A 22,924-nucleotide genomic window follows, 5' to 3' on the forward strand; every position below is an offset into this window, starting at 1 on the left:
CCTGCAGGGTCTATCGATAGAGCATCCTCTTCTACTTCCTCAACACCCATACCTCCTCGTTCAGGGCCCTTGTGTCTACCTGGACCTGGTCAGGCTGGCTATGGTGGCATGGCTCTTGAAGCTTCACTCCTGAGGGCCAAAGGACTCTCCGAGGCTGTTATCCAAACTATGCTGAAGGCCCGCAAACCGGCTTCTGCACGGATTTATCATAGGGTCTGGAATTCTTACTTCACCTGGTGTGCTGCTAAGAATTACGAAGCTTACACGTTTAGTACTTCCAGACTTCTGGCTTTTTTTGCAACAAGGCCTGGATTTAGGACTTCATCTGGCCTCCCTCAAGGTTCACATATCTGCCTTGTCGGTGTGGTTTCAGAGAAAAATTGCGTCTACTCCTGATGTTCATGCATTCACTCAGGGCGTACTGCGGATTCAGCCTCCCTATGACCCTCCTGTGGCTCCATGGGATTTGTCTGTTGTCTTGAATGCCCTGCAAGAGTCTCCATTTGAACCTTTTGAGTCTGTGGACCATAAATGTCTCACAGCCAAGGACCTTTTTATGCTGGCTATTGCCTTTGCTAGAAGGGTGTCGCACTTAGGCGCGTTGTCCCGTCGTCCACCCTCTTTTATATTTTCATTGTGACCGAGCAGTTCTTAGAACCCGCCCTGGTGATTTAATCGCCCTGGTGGTGTCATCTTTTCACCTTAATCAAGAGATTGTGGTTCCAGCCTTCATCTCTTCTGAATTGTCCTCCAAAGAACGGTCTTTGGATGTGGTACGGGCTCTCCGTATATATGTGGAGAGGACTGCCTCTATCAGGTCAGATACCCTCTTTGTACTGTTTGGTTTTCACAAACGTGGCTGGCCTGCGAATAAGCAAACCTTGGCCAGATGGATTAGAATGGTGATTGCACAAGCTTATGCGCAGGCTGGACTCCCAGCTTCTGCATTAAAGCCCATTTTACTCTGTCTGTTGGACCCTCTTGGGCGTCCCGTCGTGGCGCGTCCTCTGAACAATTGTACAAGGCAGCTATGTGGTCCTCAGTGAACACGTTTATTAGGTTCTATGCCTTTGATACTTCTGCCTCCCAGGATGCTTCCTTTGGACGCCAAGTTCTCATACCCGCTAAGGTGCATCCCCTCCCTTGAGGAGGGGATGCTTTAGGACATCCCTTTAGGACATCCCTGATGTATTCCCTGTGGAACACAGTGTACCGTACCCCGCTGCAGAAAAGGAGATTTATGGCAGACTTACCATAGTGAAATCTCTTTCTGCAAAGTACGCTGGGTTTCATAGGGCGCCTACCCTGACGCACTTAGCTTCTTTGGGTTTGTATGGCATTAGCCGCTAGTTCCTTCTCCTGTCGTGAGAACGTGGTTCTATGTGACTAACATCTGCCTTCTCCTTTACCTGCTTCTGCATTGGACTGGTTAACAAAACTGAGCTCACAGTGCCTGGAGGCGGGGTTATAGAGGAGGCCTCGCAATGCATCCTGGGACAGTCTAAAGCTTTAGCCTGTTGGTGCCTCTTGATCAAGATCCATCTCTACACCCCGATGTATTCCCTGTGGAACCCAGTTTACCTCGCAGAAAGAGATTAAGTCTACCATAAATCTCCTTTTTCCCAACTTTCACAGTTCCATCATGCAATTAATTTATTCCTACTTTAGACATACGCACATCAGCCATAACATTTAAACCACTGACAGGTGAAGTGAATAACATTGATTATCTTGTTACATTGGCACCTGTCAAGGGGTGGGATATATATGTATCCTCAGACATCTTTACTGTAATCTGGCCAAACAGCCCGTCTTTGCAAGCTAGGTCGCATGAGAATCTTCTAGCAACGGCGTCTTTTTTGCCAAAAATACATCTTAGCTGAAACGCAATGTGATTTGGATGCACAAGGATACTGTGCTGATTTATTTGATATATGATGCTTGTATATCTGTGCGCGACTGAGTCTCTGAATCTGTATATAATATACTACATGTAGCAGCTGCAGCTTTTTTCCAGTACAAGTTCTGTTCTGCTCTGTATACACTCAGTCACACACAATATGCAAATGTCATATATCAAATTAATCAGCACAGTCTCTTTGTATGTCCTGTTCGCATTGCAATGCGACTAGGATGCATTTTCAGCAAAAAAAGATGCACAGCGTTAATAAAGTTGCACGGGACCTGGAGGCTAGATGTATGAGGACACATCTGTATTAGCAAGTGAACAGTCAGTTCTAGAAGGTGTTGTGTTGCAAGCTGAAAATATGGGTAAGCGTAAACATCTGAGCAATTTTGAGAAGGACCAAATTGTGATGACTAGACTACTATGTCAGAGCATCTCCAAAAGGACAGGTCTTGACGTGTGTTCCTAATATGCAGTGGTTAGTAGTACCTACCAAAAGTGGTCCAAAGAAGGACAATCAGTGAACTGGCGACAGGGTCATGGACACTCAAGGCTTATAGATGCGCATGGTGGAGTGAAGGCTTGCCCATCTGGTTCTGTCCCACAAAAGAGTTACTGCAGCACAAATTGCTGAAAAAGTTGATGCTGGCTATGAAAAATATCAGAACACACAGTACATGGCAGCTTATGTATGACCCCTCTCCATCGCCAAAAGTGCCTGCAATGGTCTCGTGACCATTAGATCATAGAGCAAGTGAAGAAGGTAACCTGGTCTGATTACACTTTCTTTTAAATTATATGGACAGCAGCTGCGTGTGTATCGTTTACCTGTGGAAGATATGGCACCACGTTGCACCGAATGAAGAAGACAAGCCAGCGGAGTCAGTGTGATGCTCTGAGCAATGTTCTGCTAGGAAACCTTGTGTTCTGGCATTCATGTGGATGTAACTTTAACGTACCACCAAGCTAAACATTGTTGCAGACCAAGTACACTACTTCATGGCAACGGTGGCCTCTTTCAGCAGGATATTACGACCTTCCACACTGCAAAAATTGCCCAGGGATGATTTGAGGAACATAACAAAGAGTTTATGACATGTTGACTTGGCCTCCAAATTCCCCAGATCTCAATTCAGATCGAGCATCTATGGAATGTGGTGGAAAAACAAGTCCAAGCCATAGAGGTCCCATCTCACAACTTACAAGACTCTGCTGCTAGTGTCTTGTCGAGGTGTACGGTTATAACGTCATGTCACGGAAACAGGTTTGGGTTAAGTGCACTGCCTTTGATAACAGCAGGACAGATGTTCAAAATGAGTAGCGAACTGGCCGGCCAAGCACGTCCACCACAGACAGTGCACCAAACCTGTTTCTGTGACATAATGTTAGCACTGTACACCTCTACAAGCTGGCGATGAATTTCAGCTACTGATGTGCCCTATAGATGCAGAAATCTGATTACACTGCGCACCTCAGTGTTTGACCATGTTTGCGCCTGCCCAGCTTTTTTGCAACTGATGTTGGGACATTATGACTGATATAAGGCGCAGTCTAATGGCCGTAAGGAGAAGCTGTGGTCTACCTGCTCTGACCTGGCGGGAAACTAGAATGAAATAGAGAACATTACACATGTGAGAGGTTTTGTTACCTTACTTACGCAACCACCCTTATATCAATAACTATAAAGGCAGGGATGAACCCAAATGGACTAAGTGGATAAATGTAGTGGACTATCTTAGTAAGTGTTTGAATACACTGAACATTTAAATAAATCTTTTTTTTTTCTTTGTAATCAATGATGTAAAGCCATGGGGTGTCGGTTTTTCTTTACAAAATAACTCACTGTGGAAGCCACAAACTGATGGCAAAGTGAGTTTCAGAACACTCCCACATCAAATCACTTTTTTCTATATATTTATTATTTCTTTATTTCTTATCGACTTTACAGTATTATCCAATATTTATTATTTATATTCTTTAAAAAATATATTTTCCTTTAAAAAAGTGTATTTTTTTTTTTTTACCATTTATGACAGATCACTAGATTTATATATATCAAGCCATATGTGCAAATATAATCTTTAACTTCTCTTATTATTATTATTTTTATTTATTGTTTGCTATACATGGTTGCATCAGTGGTCTGGTCAGTGGTACCTGCCAATTACCTACATTTCTCTGGTATTTAGCTGCATGTATTTTTTCTGCAAGTGTCCTCTCAGACCACAGTTGCTGTCAAGTCATACATTTAAGATATATGTACACATAGTAATTTGAATCACAAAGCACAGTATGATTCTGGCGAGGAAAAATGTATTGCAGGGAACATGAGTATTACACGGCAATGTATTTACTAAAACAGCCAATTTGAATTGCGGGAATGAGAATGTGTTAAATGTTAGTTTACTGCTTGACAGCTGCAGTTTTACTGAGGCAACCAACTTCTTCCTTTTTCTGGAGGTTTGTTAATTAGTCCAATTTTTTTATTATCTTTTTATCTAAACATGTAAGTATTGCTTATACTGTAAATCACTGATATTCAATCTCAGGAACTCTAAGAATTCCCTGACACACTGGATAACTTTAAAATATTTTGTTAAGAAAAAAAAGCAGCTGTTATTCTCTTAAGAAAACGTTAATGCTTAATTTTAGAGTTTAGAATATTTCCTATATACAGTATGTAGATATTTCAAACTATTGCAAAAACACACTTAAAAAAGATTACAAACACATTTTGTTATTAAATAGTTTTTAAAACTGCAGTACAATATACCGTTTTCTTTCTGAAGCTTTAATTGCACATCTCTCGTTTCTGTCTTTTTGAAATTTCCCTTCCTTTATTTTAATTCAGGATTCACTTGATCAGGGACAAAGATGTCAAAGATCACCATCCGCAGAAGAATATCAAAGAGCTTTCAAAGGAGGAAACTGCTATGTAAGTTTCTTTACAATGGGATTATATATTAGTTTAGTTTTCTGAAGGAATTGCAGTTGTTTCGGATATTGAGTTGTGTTTAGTGTACTTGTTTCTTGTAAAGTATCACTTACAATTTGCTTTCATTTAAGAGTGGAGTATCAATGCAATACTAAAGGTTGTGACATGGACAATAAATTATTATGGCGTAGTGTGGTATGTAACTTACAATATTTATTTTAAATATAATAAAACCTCAAATCTAAGTACCATTCTTCTTGATCCCCTAATTACCCAATACATTTCACTGGACACATTTTTTAATGCATTATGTTCCATAAATGTTACCCACAAATATATATTGTCATATGGATGTACAATAGTTGTTGTGTGCAACTAATTAAGTACGTTTTGTGCATTCAGTAAACAGTGTCTGTTTTTTGCTTTTTTTCCTTCTTGGATAAATTTAATTGTGCAGATCTAACTTTTCCTTGATAGTCCATAAATAGGTAGTTTACATGCTGGAATAAACAGTGCCATGGTGGACAATTGCAAATGACCTGGTATGATATTATTTCCCTATTTTCTCTGAAGTTTAGTGGTCTTTTTTTTTTTCTTTGCCTGTATTTTATAAAAATACTAAAATTGGGGTTTGAATTAACATTTATTTCCTTATTGTTTAGATATAATTTATTAAAGTGCTTATGGATATTGTGTGGAAGATCTATTTATAACACAGTAGCATGTTAGCCTTTAAAAAAATATATATATATATATATTTTACGTGTCACTTCTACCTTTTGAAGACAGCTGTGTTTTGTTTTTACTCAGACTTTAATTTTATATAATATTTGTTGCTATTAGCCATGCACAACACCTGTTGTGCGAGGCATTGGATTCAGCTCATATACTTACTGCAGCCACGGAGTTTTAGTAATTCGCCATAAAAAGGTTAAAAAAAGTTCTAATGAAGTCCTGCACATTATGTACAACTTCACTTTCTAAACTCTGTAAAAGAAACTTTCATATTTAATGGGAAATCATGAATTATTCCATTTATTATCCTCATCCTCCTTTCAAAGACATGATCTGGATAAAAGGCGGGGTGAATAATTTAGAAAAAAAATGAAATGCATTTTTAATGTGAAGGTGCAAACTACAGATTCTCATGACTATTAGCGAGTGCAGAGGAAACAGAATTTTACTTGCAAAACCTCATCAAACCTTAAATTACATGACATACTTCTGTAATAAAATGTAGAAGAAATAAAAGTTTTTCTGTGCAAGTTGTTTTTATTAATTCTATAAAGTTAAAAAGTTTTGTGTTTCTTGAACACAGCGTTTCTCTAGTAGTTCGAGAATCTTCCACTATAGGTGTAGTTTATTATTTCAATTATATAACAAAAATGAGTAAGTTGTTTATGTCATTCTCGTTCTGGGCCTGATTCAGGCCATGACGCAGAAGCAGTGTTCCGTACTTTGCGCATGCACCAGACCCGTACTGTGCATGTGCAGTACCTGCCTGTGACATTGGTCGCACTGTGGCATCAGACTGTCAGTGATTGACCGTCTGATGCTGTTGGGAGGGGGTAGTGACGTCCTCAGTTTCCCAAAGCAGAAGTGTGTCGCCGCTCTTGTTAGGGAGCCACTGGACCAGGATCCTGTCCTCTTTGTAGCAGAGGCAAAGGTAGGCTTGCACAACCCCATGGGTCACGCAGCTGGCCAATAGTGTTGTAGATGATCTAATGTTGCGTCCCGGGACGCAGCGTGGATCAGTAATGCATGCAGGAGGCGTGATGCCTTGTGCTACATTTCCATATTAGAGCTATTTCTGCTGCTTCACAAAATATCTGGGGAAATCTGAGGAGGGAGATTTCTTGGTCTCTTAGTAACAGATGCGGCGGCCAGTTTGTGGGACCCAATGATCTGCTGTTATGTCCTATGATGCAGTTCAGTAAGCAGTAGTGATAGCCACTCTCCACTTCTCAATCTTTAAACCCTCAATGGTGTTAATAATGTTTATTTATTTAGTGTCCCTCCCAGGATTTGGGCAGGGCACTGAGGTGCTGGGCAGTTAGTGCGCTTGCACTCGGAAAGAGGGTGCAGCTGGCCGGGGAAAGGGGTGTGGCACTGCCGCCATCAATGTTGGAGGCGGTCCGCCCCCTCAACGTCACTAATGGGGGCGAGCCCCAGCCGTGGCGTAACTGATGTGGGCATGCCCAGCACCTACAGTGCTGCTGGGCTTCCCCCAAGCACTCCCTTTAATGTGAATAGATGCCTTGCATGTGCGCACGGCATCTATTCATGTGGCGGTAGGCTGTTTTTACTAAAACATCCTAGCATGAAGACTATGTATTGCATTATGCTGACAAGTTTTATACTTAGATACAGTCTCATGAAAAATGATGTGTCTTCTTTATAATATAGCACACTCTGATGGTTCTTTTTACTTTCAGTTGCTATAATTTAAAGTTGGATAAGTGTCATGTAACTGCCATTGCAAACAGACGTGGTTGGAGTTGCTATCACTGCTGCTTCCTTGGAAGTTGTGATCCGACCTGCATGTTAAGACACAGCATTGATCACTCACCATCGGGCGGCTTGCTGCACCCATTGTGACGCGCAAGCCAGCAGTTGCAGAGTCCAGGAAACCTCTGTAAAACCACGGAGATCCCATTCCTCTTCCCTCCCCCTAAAAGGCAACAATTTTAGACGCTTTTGGGAGGATGGAGCTAGACATACACGTGTGGCTTGTTTCAAGATCCTGCAGGGACTGATGAGAAAATGTCTCTCTGTCCCAGCGGGTTTACATTAAATTTAAGGATTTTCTTATATAAAGTAAAGATTTAAAGGTTTAACATTTTGATGCTTGCTGAATGGCATAAAACGTTAAACCACAATAGAGACCAAAGGATTGCTCTCTACTGTGCTATATATTTAGCTAGATGGGTAGTAACAGAGACGATAATTGCCTTATCTTCTCCGTTAACCCTTTGCTGAATAGCGGGGTTACGTTAAAAATGCGGAAACACTCGTTTCCGCATTTTTAACGAGAAAAAAAGTCCTGAATAGAGCCCATTGTTTCAGAATGCCTATTCTAGATTAAGCTGCTGCCAGTAATATACTCAGAGTTGCACTCCATCACTGCACATGACTGGTAACTGTGGGTGGGATGCAGTTAATATACCGGATGTCGGGATCCCGGTGTTCAAGAGACCAACGCAATCCCGACAGCCGGTGAAATACCGATGCTCGGAATCCCAACATACACCCACTCGGTTGAGGAAGTGGGGTCCACGCCACAAACCGAGTATGAATATAACCCTTGGTGAGCAAAGCGAACCACCGGGCACGATGCGTGGTGAGCGCAGCGAGTCCGCAAGGGGACTTGCTGCTTCACTGTCGGGATTCCAGCAGACGGGATGCAGCTGTCGGTATTTTATTTATTACCAGTTTTCTCTAACGTCCTAAGTGGATGCTGGGGACTCCGTAAGGACCATGGGAATAGCGGCTCCGCAGGAGACTGGGCACATTCCCCATGGTCCTTACGGAGTCCCCAGCATCCACTACGGACTATGAGAAATAGAATTATCGGTAAGTAAATTCTTATTTTCTCTAACGTCCTAAGTGGATGCTGGGGACTCCGTAAGGACCATGGGGAATGTGCCCAGTCTCCTGCGGAGCCGCTGTTCCCATGGTCCTTACGGAGTCCCCAGCATCCACTACGGACTATGAGAAATAGAATTATCGGTAAGTAAATTCTTATTATTTATTTATTATTTATTAACAGTTTCTTATATATTGAAGCAAATTCCATTGCGCTTTATTATATAGTGCACACATATTCTGCAGCACTTTACAGAGACTATTTGGCCATTCACATCAGTCCCTGCCCCAGTGGAGCTTACAATCTATACTCCCTACCACATGTACACACAGATTCACGCTAGGGTTAATTTTGTTGGGAGCCAATTAACCTACACGTATATTTTTAGGAGGGAACCCACGCAAGTACGGGGAGAATATACAAACTCCACACAGTTAGGGCCATGGTGGGAATCGAACCTCGAACCCATGACCTCAGTGCTGTGTGGCAGTAATGCTAACCATTACACCATCCGTACTGTCCGGTATACTGACAGCCGGCATCCCATCTGTCGGTAAAACATACCAGACCCCACAGAAGGGACACAATGCAATTTATTCTGCATCTTACATCTGCTCTTGTATTTATATAGTTAAAAAATGCTAATAAGCAAATATCATATCCAATAAATATTATAAGAATTAAATCACTGACTACTCCAAGCTGTTTAAGCAACCTAGTGGTAATTGAGGTCTGTAGATAGATTCAAGAAAAGAAACCTTTTAAATCAGTGCAACAATGACTGGCCACCTAGTGAAGATACTTTTGCAAGCTGGATTCCACCCAAAAAAATGTTGTTACCTTTTTCAAAGTAGTCCAACAGTTGTGTTTTTAGGGCATTTTCAGCTGTCATATACATTTAAATGGGATATATCTATCAAATATAAGACAATTTGATAGCTGTGCAAAAGGTTGCTGTACCGATGGACCATGGACATGGTTTATTAGTAAAGCAAAGTAATCCAGGCAGCCTGTATTCTTTAGTAGACATTCTGTTCTTCACATTTGTTGTATGCCATTCAAGTTAGTACTTAACTATTGTTATGACTCTTCTGCAATTGTCCTTCCTATCACATATAGGGGGTCATTCTGACCCGCTCGCTTGCTGCGCTTTAACGCAGCAGAGCGAACGGGTCGCTGCTGCACATGCATCGGCGCCGTAGTGCACCGGCGCATGCCAGACGGCCGAAGGTCGTAGCAGGGATGAGATCGCCTCTGCCTGATTGACAGGCATAGGCGTTTGCTGGGCGGGAGGGTGCGTAACGGCAGCGCTTGGCCGCCGTTTCGTCGGTTTGGTCTGGCCCAAATCCACGAAACGGCGGGCAAGCGGGGGTGGGCCGCAGTGGCTGCGTGACGTCACATGCAGCCGCTGCGGGCCAGGGAGCGATGAGTAGCTCCCGGCCAGCACGCTAAAGCTGCGCTGGCCGGTAGCTACTCTTGAAGTGCAAAGGCATCGTCGCTGTGCAATGCCTTTGCACTTCTGCGAGGGGGGGCCGAACTGACATGCGGGGTGGGATAGCCCTGTGCTGGACTTCCCCCCGCATGTCAGGGAAGAAGATCGTAGCTGTGCTAAATTTAGCACAGCTACGATCAACTCGGAATGACTGCCATAGTGCATATCATGCATGGCCTCAGAGAGGTGAAATTACACAACTATACAGTTGGGTCCAAAGTGGCTCTAAAGGGGAGATTCTATTAGCTGTGAGTTAAATGAAAATTGCTCAACACGGGTTAAAAAACTCACAGCCATGAAAATATGCTTTCAATTGGAAATCTGTGTTAATGTCGAACTCAAAAGAAGTTAATACTCATTTTAGATTGCACCTCCGGAGTTGATGTAAAGTAGGGGGAAAAAACTTATTTTAATGGGAAAATGTTGGGATCCCTGGGTAACCCCTCCCAATGAATAATAATGTATCCAGAGTTTTTTAAATAGTAAAATATGTGCAATAAAGATGTCATTTTTCATGGCATTTTCTCTAAAAAAGAAGAAAAGTGGGTTTAATGATGTGGATCATTTATGTTGAGGTGTTGTATTGATGAGAAAAGTGTTTTTGAACTTGCAGATACTGTAGGAGTTGCAAGTGTTTTTTCCCAAACTTTTTACAAACACATATACACACTTAAAATCACTGGCATCACAGTGACGTAATTAGTCTTCACGCTAGGTTGTTTTAGCAGGGCGCTGCCTGATTTTTTTCTAAGGGCAAAATGTGCCCTGCCCCTTTAGTGGCGCCCTGCTAAAACAGCCTGCCTGCTGTTGTGCCACCGCCACGGCATCTATTAACATTATAGGGAGAGCTTGGGGGAAGACCAGCACCTCCATAAGTGATGCGACCAGTCAGAAAGCCCACTGTGTGGCTGCAGGAAGAGAAGAGAATGTTCCTGCAGCTGCCGCTCTCCAGAGGGACCTCACAGTCCCTCTACTATCTGGTTCCCTCTTCTCTGTGCCTGCCGTGCAGCTGATCACTGCTGATCAGGCAGCCCAGCAGCACCCCCCCACCTCGTGTCTGCAGACATAAGCAGCCCCTAGGAAATGTTAAAATGCAGCCCCTTACATGTCCTCTTGATTCCTAGAGGCTACAGGGAGCAGCTTGCGCCGAAAATGTGAAGTTGCGATATTGAAACCTCTGAAAGGTCGCAATGTTCTGACCATCGATGTTTGTATCAATGTTTTTGTTCTTTTTAAATAGCTTTTTTTTTTACTTTATTTTAATTTAATCATGTTGGATATATTTTGATGAGGTATTTTTAACCTAATTCTGTCCTAAAAAAAACCTGACAACTTCTGAGCGGTTTTTAGTAAAAATATTAGCCAGTTAAGTGGTTAAATAACCAGTACCCTGGTTCAGCCAGACCAGTGTGGGCATCAATTATTACTGTGTTTGCCACAATATATACTGTACATTTCTAAGCATCTCATCATATTTGTAATTGATATTAATGTATAAAGAAGCCATCCTAAGACTTTAACGTACATGTAGCCTAATTCAGAGATTTACGTAAACCCGATGTTTGCAAACAACTGGAATGTCTTTGGAGCTGCTCTTCGCATGGGCAGATCCGGTAGTGCAATTTCTCTTGCAGTGCCACAAGCACTGCTGCATGATTGACGTGCTGCTGGCATTTCGGGGCAGCAACAGGCAGCATTGCATAAAATGTTTTCTGGACGCGCCGAGGCCAATAGTTGTGCCCTTGGACGCAGCTTCACTGGCTTCAGCAGCGTGAATTTCTCAACCATCATGACCGATCATGCAGATGATCTGATGCTATCTTCAGACACAGCAACAGAGTAACCTGCAGGAGGCCTATTTACACAAGTTGCCTCCTGTCGTATTAGCATATTATCGCACAGCTGCTGCATACAAAGACCCAGCGGCTGTGTGATACGAGTACATCGCTGAATCAGGGCCATACATATTAATTACTAGTTTTTTTAACCTATCATTCGCCGAGTTGTTCGCTATTGTGCCCGCTGTTGCAGGTTTTTTTTCTCCCCTCCGTCATCCACCCCGGGTGTGGTTCAAAGGGTCGACCACACGTAGGTCAACAGTGTCTAGTTCGACCACCATTGTTCGACAGTGACTAAGTCGACACCCAAAATAGGTCGACACAAGCATTAGTTTAAAAAAAAAATTGGTGTTGTGTTTCTTCGTAGAGTGACCGGGAACCCCAATTAGTGCACCGTGTCCCCTCGCATGGCGAGCAAAGCAGGTTACTATTCCCAATTGTAGTCCACGTGGATCGTAAAGTGTGAAAAAGTTAAAAAATATATAAAAAATTTAAAAACTCATGTCAACCTAGTACATGTCGACATAATGCATGTCGACCAATAGTGGTTGACCTAATGACTGTCGGCCTAAGTGTGGTCGACCTAGGGACCGGATACCATCCACCACACCTTTCTATGTCTATGTCTCTCTGATCTCTGTCCCCTCTACCTCTCTTTCTCATCTCTGTTAACAACCATCCCCCCTCCTCCCCTCCCCAGTCTGTCTTTCCCTCATGGCTGTTCCACAGGAGTGTTGTGGGGTTGAGAGGATGGGGGAAGGGTTCCTTGTGCCAGAGGGAGCAGTGGTGGCACTGTCTTCAGTCACTGACATGAGGAAGCAGTCTCTCTCATGTCTGTCCCTGCTGTGATGGACAGGTTCCTGATTTATGCCACTCATACGTCACATTCACTTATACACTTCTTTCTAACTATGTAGCTAGCAAAGTATGCATTCACTAATACATCAATGAAACATGAAAAGCCTCTACTATAACACAGAAAACCCTTGTGTGAAAATAATACCCCTTTCACACTGCCAATGCCGGATCCCACCCGTGAATTGGAAACGGGTCCTTCCCGGGTGGGATCCATCATTGGACGCTGCTGCTGGCTTCACCGACACGGCAATAAAGTTTTAGTTTTGTTTGAAGTCAGTCTTCAGTAGGACTAAATGGTAATTTCAGGTAAATATACGGTAACTAGCTTCAAGTAAACATAGCCTATAATAGGGTTAGGCAAGCTGTGGCACTCCAGCTGCTGAGGAACTACACATCCCAGCTTTCCCTGCAACAGTTTTAGCTAGTCCTGACAGTAAAACTGTGGCAGAGCATGCTGGGATGTATAGTTCTACAGCAGCTAGGATGTCACAGAATGCCTACCTCTGGCTCATAATATACAGTATCTTGGACAGCGACCAAGGCACAGTAGCTGAAACGAGCATCTGACTATAGGTAGAGGCGGATCCGGCAATACTCTACTATTTGTGAAACTAAGATAAAAGGTCCTGTGCGGAATCACCTTTCTGGTTTTTAATAGACAGTACATGCTAAGATTTTTTAATGCTAGTTTTCTGTAGCCATGTCTTACTTTCAGTATCCTTTGTGCAGCATATTATAAATTAAAATAGACTTAGCAAGCTATTATTTGTTTTTATTGACACCTTTGTACCACATATAAATATGTATACAGTATTTACAATATACGTATGTTGCAGTAGCTATGTTGGTACAGGTATAATATCCAATTTCTGTCTGATAAATATGTTCCGTGTTACTACACCATTTCATGTTACATTTGCCAATTTAACATAAGAATAGACATCTCATAATGCTATAAACTCAGTACATTTTATATTTTGTTTAACTTTATTTCCTTAGTCACTTATTTACTCACTAATTGGAGTGGTGTATACGTTCACAAATTGTCTTTATACATCATGAGATAGTCTTTTTCCATGGCTGCAGTGTTCTTACTTTTCCAGTAGATGCCTCCAGAGACCACTTGAGCTTTTTATTGCTCAGACTTAAAAGATGCTTATTTGAATTTCTTTTTATAGTAAGTCTATTGTCTATAGATTATTTTCATGAATGTAGAGGAGTGGCAAGTTATTACATTGTTCTTAAAAAAAAAAAAAAAGAATATATATATATATATATATACACATATATATACATATATGTATATATATATATGTTGCACACTGTCAAGCCCACAAGAAAAAAACACCACGTTTTAGGTAATTTAAAACTATATTGTAATCCCTTATGGTTTTCATTTTTAGTTAAAAGTCTGTATATTCTCACTGGTTTTTGCATTTGCAGGAATGATTTTCTCATGCAGCTTGCAGAAATCATTTCAGTTGTATTTCGAGATACCTTTTTGAATGAGTCCTGACAATGCCCATCTCCATCTCTCTTCACTTAACACACAGAAACACATACCAATTATTATCATGTCAGAGGGTTTCTTTCATAGTTAGAATTTGCAAAGCAAAGATCTGTAAACACTTGGGCAGTTTTATAGCTGGAATTTATGGTTAAGACTTAAGTTTGCAGTAGGGTTTAGGCTTAGGTTAGTTCTTTAGATCTAAGAATCATCTTTTAAAGTGTCTCTTTGCTTTAAATGTCTCAAAGCTCTGACAGAAGTCCTTAGATGGCAACTTCTGTGAAGGCTTCATTGGTGATCAAATTTCTACCCAATATAAATCTATCCCATGCTACCTAACTCTACTACAAGCTATCTCTTCAGCTTAGTATGTAGCCTGCTCCTCATCTGACACATCCTGGTATCTAGTCTCCATCCTCGGATATCACCTGAGCCATGTTCCCTGTCTTTTGTCGCACGCCTTATTATTTCAGTAACAGGTTCATCCAATGCGCCTTCCATAATCACTGTCTGACCTTTTCCCTAAACAACACAATATAGTGACCAGGGATTTCTACTTCCACAATTTGTCCCATGTCCCTTGGATGCCTAATTGATCACACCATTTGTCAGCATAGCATTTGTGATCCTACTGTTTGTCAGGGACTTTCGTAATATTTGTACTCTTTATTCCACCTCTGTAGGAATAGAATATTTGTCTCGGCAACATAATTTTCTCCTTCCTTGTGCATATGTTCTTGCTTTTTGCTCTTTCAGACCTATTCCATGTACATTGTATGCATGAGTGCCATGTGTGCATTTATGGTTCTTGATGCGTGTACTGTTGTAACGAAGCACATATGTTTCTATTCATCCATGATTGTGTACATAATTGTTGCTACATGGTTATCTTGCTGTAAGTTTAGTACTTAGATGAAGTTGTTTTCAAATCCAACATCACTTCACTTTCTTTCTTTCTTTGGGTGGCACTTGATATACCGGCTGTTGGGATCCCGACACTCAGTATACCGACCCCGGAATCCAAACCGCCGGTATACGACACCCCTGGAGGGAGAATAAATAGTGTCGCGCACCATCGTGCCCGCAGCGTGGCGGGCGCAGCAAGCGGCTCTTTTGCGCTTGCCCCGCTGCTGGCATTCCGGCGGTCGGGATCATACCACACCCCTTTCTTTCACATGACCAGTCTATCATTGCTTAGTCTTAGGGTTGTACGGTGAGATGCCTTCTAGTGATTCAGCTCTGCATATTACAGTAGTTTTTCAAACATGTTTTTAAAATGAACCATGTTAAGATAATTTATATGTTGCTTGACATTTCCGATTACTGCACTTAAATGCTACATATTTATCAAAGCTCTTGATGGACTTATTTGAGTTTGAGAGCTTGTTCCAAGTTTACAGTTTTTATGGAACCTAATATATACGCTTTTGACAATACCATGGGGGGTCGTTCCGACCCGTTTGCATGCTGCTGTTGGTCGCAGCGGTGTGAACGGGTTGGCTCTGCGCATGTGCGCAGGCCACTATGCGCACGCGCGTTGTTGCCTCGCTGGGTAACGACAGGAATAGCGACGAAAGCGATCGCTGCCGCGATCGCAAGAAGAGTGACAGGTGGAAGGCATTCCAGAACTGACCGTTTTCTGGGACTGGAGCAGCGAACGCAGGCGTGTCCAGGCGTTTGGAGAGTGGATGTCTGACGTCAATTCCGGGACCTTCATCGCTGGATCCATCGCACAGGGTAAGTAACTGCAGGGCTAGTCTTGTTTTACACAAAACTTTTTTAGCATAGCAGGGCTGCACAAGCGATAAAATACTCTCCCCCATAGGCGGCGTCTACTTGATCGCACGAGCAGCAAAAAGTTGCTACGTGGGATCAACTCGGAATGACCCCCCATGTTCTAATACTGTACAAAATACCAGGTGACATGAGCATATCTGGCAACAATTGTGATCTGAGTTATTCTCCGTATATGGGAGCATGAAGGGTGTCGCTGGCTAGAAATAAAAATGTTTTTGTCCAGAACATAATATATTCAGTTGTACGATAGTGTACAGTATATAACTTTATTATGTCTGTGTCTGATAATGCCTGCTGCCTGATTAAACATAAGAGTTGCTACCTTGCTGAGAGTTGTCATACTACACAGAAAAAAGAAAATGCAGGTGCATACTCTAAGCACGAGAACACTGCCAATCAAAACAATTATAATTCACTCTACAATTTAACACTGTTAGGATCCGCAGGTAGCGGATCATTTTGCTTGCAGGTCCCGGTTATTTGTTGCCATGGGTTATGGCTTCAAACATTGTTCTGTTTTCCTACAGCTTAGCTGGTCTTTCCTGTCTTCCTGTGTGTTCACAATTCACATTATGTGTTCACTAAGTAATTAGCTGTTTGTCTACAGAGCCGGTATACACATGCCTTTGATTTAGAATTACTCTCCAGGAGCTGTCTGATTGGGCCCTGCCTTCTTTAAGTTACTGCTAGTCCTGTACTCAGTGCTGGTTATACTGTCTCTAAGGTCAGACTTTCCTGAGGCTTTTTGGCCTGCAAGTTCCAATGAGATTATTGCTTATTTCTTCCAGTAGTCAGCTCTGCTGGAGTGCCACCTTTTTCAGCTGTAGGTTGGTGAAACCTTATACTTCACCTGCAGTGAGCTCCACCTCGTTTTCTCCAGATTGTGTACCTGCATCTTCCAAATCTGCCTGGCGGTCGTCTGAATCCTGCATTTCCGGCCTCCGTCGCACCTCCAGCAAACTACAATATCTTCAACATCCGCGCAATCGCTGCACCTTTAACTAACAAACTACAATATCGGCTCATTAGCCGCAACATCGGCGCAATCGCTGCACCTTCAGCAAACAAACTACATTATCGGCTTACTAGCCACAACAGCGGCACAATTGTCGCACCTTCATCAAACAAACGACAATATTGGCTCACTAGCCACAACATCGGTGCAATCGCTGCACCTTCAACTAAGGGATTACAATATCGGCATTAGCAGCAACATCGGCGCAATCGCCACACCTTCAGCAAACAAACTACAATACCGGCTCACTAGCCACAACACCGGCGCAATCGCTGCACCTTCTGTAAATTTACTTCTAGATCGGCTCACTAGCCGCAATTTAGACAGAACTGCCACACTGTTTGATTACAAACTATTATACTGTCTCCCTGGCTCTAATATAGACCCACTAACCACTTCCACAGCTCAATAGTCACTCTACGTTTCATTTATTATCATTGGCGTTCAGCCGTCTCACCAGCTTTGAACTCTGCGTGACTATCAGCCGCATCATCGGCATTCAGCCATCTCTCCTGCTTTGAACTCTGAGTGACTATCAGCCGCATCACCGGCGTTCAGCCTTCTCTCCTGCTTTGGACTCTGAGTGATTATTATTTGTGTCCAGGTTTTGTTGTGACAATAAAGTCACCATTTCTTATTTTATTATCACGTGTCTCTCTCCATACAGGTAACTTCAGTCGTCTGGTTACTGACAACCGTAACAAACATGAGGTGACCTCATCGGGTGGATCCCTAACATCCCTAATACTGACATATTATATAAATATATCCAGGTCTTCCTTATTATAGTGACCATTCTAATACGTAGACAGCAAATGCAAGTGTCACAAGTCACGGAGGGAGAAGGCAGAATCAGGTCACAAAGGAAGCTGAAGTCGAACCAGGAATCACTAACACAGTACCAAAGTCAGGTCACTAGGAAAAGCAGGTAGACAATAGCACAAGGTCAGGAATGCAGGAAAGGTACGAGCCTACACTCTGGCACAGGAGTGCTTCCAGCAACTTCCTTTTAAAGGTGGACCTACAATCTAGCACCAATCAGAACTTCTCTTTTGAGCACACCTTGCCCTTTAAATCTTACATAGAGAGGCACGCGTACCCCTATGGGAGCCGTGGCCACTTGTGCACTGGCGCTGCCTGGAGGAGGGAGTCTGGAAACGAGCCCGCAGCAGCGGACACCGGGGACCTCCCACCCACTGCTGCTCCCCAGCCAGGACCCCAGCACTGCTGGACCCAATAAGTGAGAACCAGATTTGTCCGCACTGCGACAGCAAGGACCCATTCAAATAAAGCACCCAAGGGCCTTTTATTCTGCAATTGTTTATGTCTCTACACTTGAAGATAGAGACACTTTCTTCCTAGATTAGCACCCCACCCACCTGCCATTCAGTCTCCGGCGGCGGTGCGGGTGTCTAATCTTTAATTAGTCGCCGGTCCATGAGCCAGTCAAAGCTCGCTGTCCGGCAGCTATGGGTCTGATTGGCTCACGGGCCGACACCATTAGAAACACAGTGTGTCGGGCTGTCGGACAGTGGGAGCCATGAACCGACCGAGCCTCATGCAGCTCAAGAACCGCGGGTTGGCTACTGCTGGCATAGAGTGTGCACCTGCATTTTCTTTTCTTTTTCTTCTCTTTTCTCTAACGTCCTAGTGGATGCTGGGGACTCCAAAAGGACCATGGGGAATAGCGGCTCCGCAGGAGACTGGGCACAAAGTAAAAGCTTTAGGACTAGCTGGTGTGCACTGGCTCCTTCCCCTATGACCCTCCTCCAAGCCTCAGTTAAGATTTTGTGCCCGAACGAGAAGGGTGCAATCTAGGTGGCTCTCCTGAGCTGCTTAGAGTAAAAGTTTAAATAGGTTTTTTTTTATTTTCAGTGAGACCTGCTGGCAACAGGCTCACTGCATCGAGGGACTAAGGGGAGAAGAAGCGAACTCACCTGCGTGCAGAGTGGATTGGGCTTCTTAGGCTACTGGACATTAGCTCCAGAGGGACGATCACAGGCCCAGCCATGGATGGGTCCCGGAGCCGCGCCGCCGGCCCCCTTACAGAGCCAGAAGAGTGAAGAGGTCCGGAAAATCGGCGGCAGAAGACGTCCTGTCTTCAATAAGGTAGCGCACAGCACCGCAGCTGTGCGCCATTGCTCTCAGCACACTTCACACTCCGGTCACTGAGGGTGCAGGGCGCTGGGGGGGGGGCGCCCTGGGACGCAATGAAAATACCTTAAATGGCTAAAAATACATCACATATAGCTCCTGGGCTATATGGATGTATTTAACCCCTGCCAGTTTTCCACAAAAAAGCGGGAGAAAGGCCGCCGAAAAAGGGGCGGAGCCTATCTCCTCAGCACACAAGCGCCATTTTTTCCTCACAGCTCTGTTGGAGGAAGGCTCCCTGACTTTCCCCTGCAGTCCTGCACTACAGAAACAGGGTAAAACAAGAGAGGGGGGGGGGCACTAAATTGGCATATTAATATATACAGCAGCTATATTAGGGAAAAACACTTATATAAGGTTATCCCTGTATATATATGGCGCTCTGGTGTGTGCTGGCAAACTCTCCCTCTGTCTCCCCAAAGGGCTAGTGGGGTCCTGTCCTCTGTCAGAGCATTCCCTGTGTGTGTGCTGTGTGTCGGTACGCTGTGTCGACATGTATGAGGAGGAAAATGGTGTGGAGGCGGAGCAATTGCCTGTGTTAGTGATGTCACCCCCTAGGGAGTCGACACCTGACTGGATGGTCTTATGGAAAGAATTACGTGATAGTGTCGGCACTTTACAAAAGACTGTTGACGACATGAGACAGCCGGCAAATCAGTTAATACCTGTACAGGCGTCTCAAACACCGTCAGGGGCTATAAAACGCCCGTTACCTCAGGTCGATACAGACACTGACACGGACACTGACTCCAGTGTCGACGGTGAGGAAACAAACGTATTTTCCAGTAGGGCCACACGTTACATGATCACGGCAATGAAGGAGGTTTTGAACATTTCTGATACTACAAGTACCACAAAAAAGGGTATTATGTGGGGTGTGAAAAAACTACCCGTAGTTTCTCTAACGTCCTAAGTGGATGCTGGGGACTCCGTAAGGACCATGGGGAATAGCGGCTCCGCAGGAGACTGGGCACATCTAAAGAAAGCTTTAGGACTAACTGGTGTGCACTGGCTCCTCCCCCTATGACCCTCCTCCAAGCCTCAGTTAGATTGCTGTGCCCGACGAGAAGGGTGCACACTAGGGGCTCTCCTGAGCTTCTTAGTGAAAGTTTTAGTTTAGGTTTGTTATTTTCAGTGAGACCTGCTGGCAACAGGCTCACTGCATCGAGGGACTAAGGGGAGAAGAAGCGAACTCACCTGCGTGCAGAGTGGATTGGGCTTCTTGGCTACTGGACATTAGCTCCAGAGGGACGATCACAGGCCCAGCCTGGATGGGTCCCGGAGCCGCGCCGCCGGCCCCCTTACAGAGCCAGAAGAGCGAAGAGGTTCGGAAAAATCGGCGGCAGAAGACGTTCCTGTCTTCAATAAGGTAGCGCACAGCACTGCAGCTGTGCGCCATTGCTCTCAGCACACTTCATACTCCGGTCACTGAGGGTGCAGGGCGCTGGGGGGGGCGCCCTGAGACGCAATAAAACATGATAAAAATACCTTACATGGCAAAAAAATACATCACATATAGCTCCTGGGCTATATGGATGCATTTAACCCCTGCCAGAATATACAGAAAAACGGGAGATAAGGCCGCCGAAAAGGGGGCGGAGCCTATCTCCTCAGCACACTGGCGCCATTTTCCCTCACAGCTCAGTTGGAGGGAAGCTCCCTGGCTCTTCCCTGCAGTCACTACACTACAGAAAGGGTTAAAAAAAGAGAGGGGGGCACTAATTAGGCGCAGTATTAAAACATACAGCAGCTATAAGGGGAAAAACACTTATATAAGGTTATCCCTGTATATATATATATAGCGCTCTGGTGTGTGCTGGCATACTCTCCCTCTGTCTCCCCAAAGGGCTAGTGAGGTCCTGTCCTCTATCAGAGCATTCCCTGTGTGTGTGCTGTGTGTCGGTACGTTTGTGTCGACATGTATGAGGAGAAAAATGATGTGGAGACGGAGCAGAGTGTCTGTAACAGTGATGTCACCACCTAGGGGGTCGACACCTGAGTGGATGTACTGTTGAAAATTACGTGACAGTGTCAGCTCTGTATAAAAAAACAGTGGTTGACACGAGACAGCCGGCTACTCAGCTTGTGCCTGTCCAGACGTCTCATAGGCCGTCAGGGGCTCTAAAGCGCCCGTTACCTCAGATGGCAGATACAGACGCCGACACGGATACTGACTCCTGTGTCGACGGTGAAGAGACAACCGTGATTTCCAGTAGGGCCACACGTTACATGATTGAGACAATGGAAAATGTTTTATACATTTCTGATAATACGAGTACCACCAAAAAGGGGTATTATGTTCGGTGAGGGAAAAACTACCTGTAGTTTTCCTGAATCTGAGAAATAAAATGAGGTGTGTGATGATGCGTGGGTTTCCCCCCGATAACAATTGATAATTTCTTAAAAAGTATTGGCTGTATACCCTTTCCCGCCATAGGGTAGGGTGCGTTGGGAAACACCCCCTAGGGGGGATAAGGCGCTCACACGCTTGTAAGAACAAGGGCTCTACCCTCTCATGAGATGGCCGCCCTTAAGGATCCTGCTGATAGAAAGCAGGAGGGTATCCAAAAATGTATTCACACACATACTGGTGTTATACTGCGACCAGCAATCGCCTCAGCCTGGAGGTGCAGTGCTGGGTTGGCATGGTCGGATTCCCTGACTGGAAATATTGATATCCTAGATAAGGATAGTATATTATTGCCTATAGAGCATTTAAAAGATGCATTTCTATATATGCATGATGCACAGCGGAATATTTGTCGACTGGCATCAAGTATAAGTGCGTTATCCAATTCTACCAGTAAAATGGTCAGGTGATGCGGATTCCAAACGGCATTTGGAAGTATTGCCTTTGAAAGGGGACATTTGGGGTCGGTCTTTTAGACCTGGTGGCCACGGCAACAACTGGGAAATCCACGTTTGTACCCCAGGTCGCCTCTCAAAATAAGACGCCGTATTATCAGGCGCAGTCCTTTGTTGGCAAGCGGACAAAAGGTTCCTCTTTTCTGCTCGTGACAGAGGGAGAGGAAAAAGGCTGAAGAGATTACCCAGTTCCCAGGAACAGAAATCCTTTCCCGCCTCTGCAAAAGCCCTCAGTATGACGCTAGGGCCTTACAAGCTCAGGCACGGTGGGGGCCCGTTCTCAATGAATTTCAGTGCGCAGTGGGCTCACTCGCAAGTAGACCCCTGGATCCTTCAGGTAATATCTCAAGGGTACATATTGAAATTCGAGACGTCTCCCCCTCGCCGTTTCCAAAAGTCGGCTTTACCGACGTCTCCCTCTGACAGGGAGGCAGTTTTGGAAGCCATTCACAAGCTGTATTCCCAGCAGGTGATAATCAAGGTACCCCTCCTGCAACAGGGAACGGGGTATTATTCCACACTATTGTGGTACCGAAGCCAGACGGCCCGGTGAGACCGATTCTAAATCTAAAATCTAAAATCTTTGAACACTTACATACAGAGGTTCAAATTCAAGATTGAGTCACTCAGAGCAGTGATTGCGAACCTGGAAGAAGGGGACTACATGATGTCTCGGGACATCAAGGATGCTTACCTTCATGTCAAAATTTACCCTTCTCACCAAGGGTACCTCAGGTTATGGTACAGAACTGTCACTATCAGTTCAGACGCTGCCGTAGGGATGGTCCACGGCACCCCGGGTCTTTACCAAGGTAATGGCCGAAATTATATCCCTTCGAAGGAAGGGAATTTTAGTTATCCCTTACTTGGACGATTCCCTGATAAGGGTAAGATCCAGGGAACAGTTGGAAGTCGGTGTAGCACTATCTCAGGTAGTGTTGCGGCAGCACGATTGGATTCTCAATATTCCA

The 22,924-nt window shown here is 44.2% G+C and overlaps 1 protein-coding gene across 6 annotated transcripts in view; it reads left to right on the plus strand.

Annotated features, from left to right (window-relative positions):
• Positions 1–22,924, plus strand: part of TTC29 (tetratricopeptide repeat domain 29) — a 562,022-nt gene that overhangs the window by 64,259 nt on the left and 474,839 nt on the right. For all 6 annotated transcript variants that reach the window (XR_010177479.1, XM_063920589.1, XM_063920588.1 and 3 more), the window contains exon 3: positions 4,758–4,841. Coding sequence is in view for 5 of the 6 variants with exons in the window: in XM_063920589.1 (XP_063776659.1) it covers positions 4,758–4,841 (84 nt within the window). In the remaining variant the exon portion in view is untranslated. The remainder of the gene's footprint in view (positions 1–4,757; positions 4,842–22,924) is intronic.

The sequence above is a fragment of the Pseudophryne corroboree genome, chromosome 1, assembly GCF_028390025.1.
Source record: "Pseudophryne corroboree isolate aPseCor3 chromosome 1, aPseCor3.hap2, whole genome shotgun sequence".
In the NCBI taxonomy this organism is placed as follows: domain Eukaryota; kingdom Metazoa; phylum Chordata; class Amphibia; order Anura; family Myobatrachidae; genus Pseudophryne; species Pseudophryne corroboree.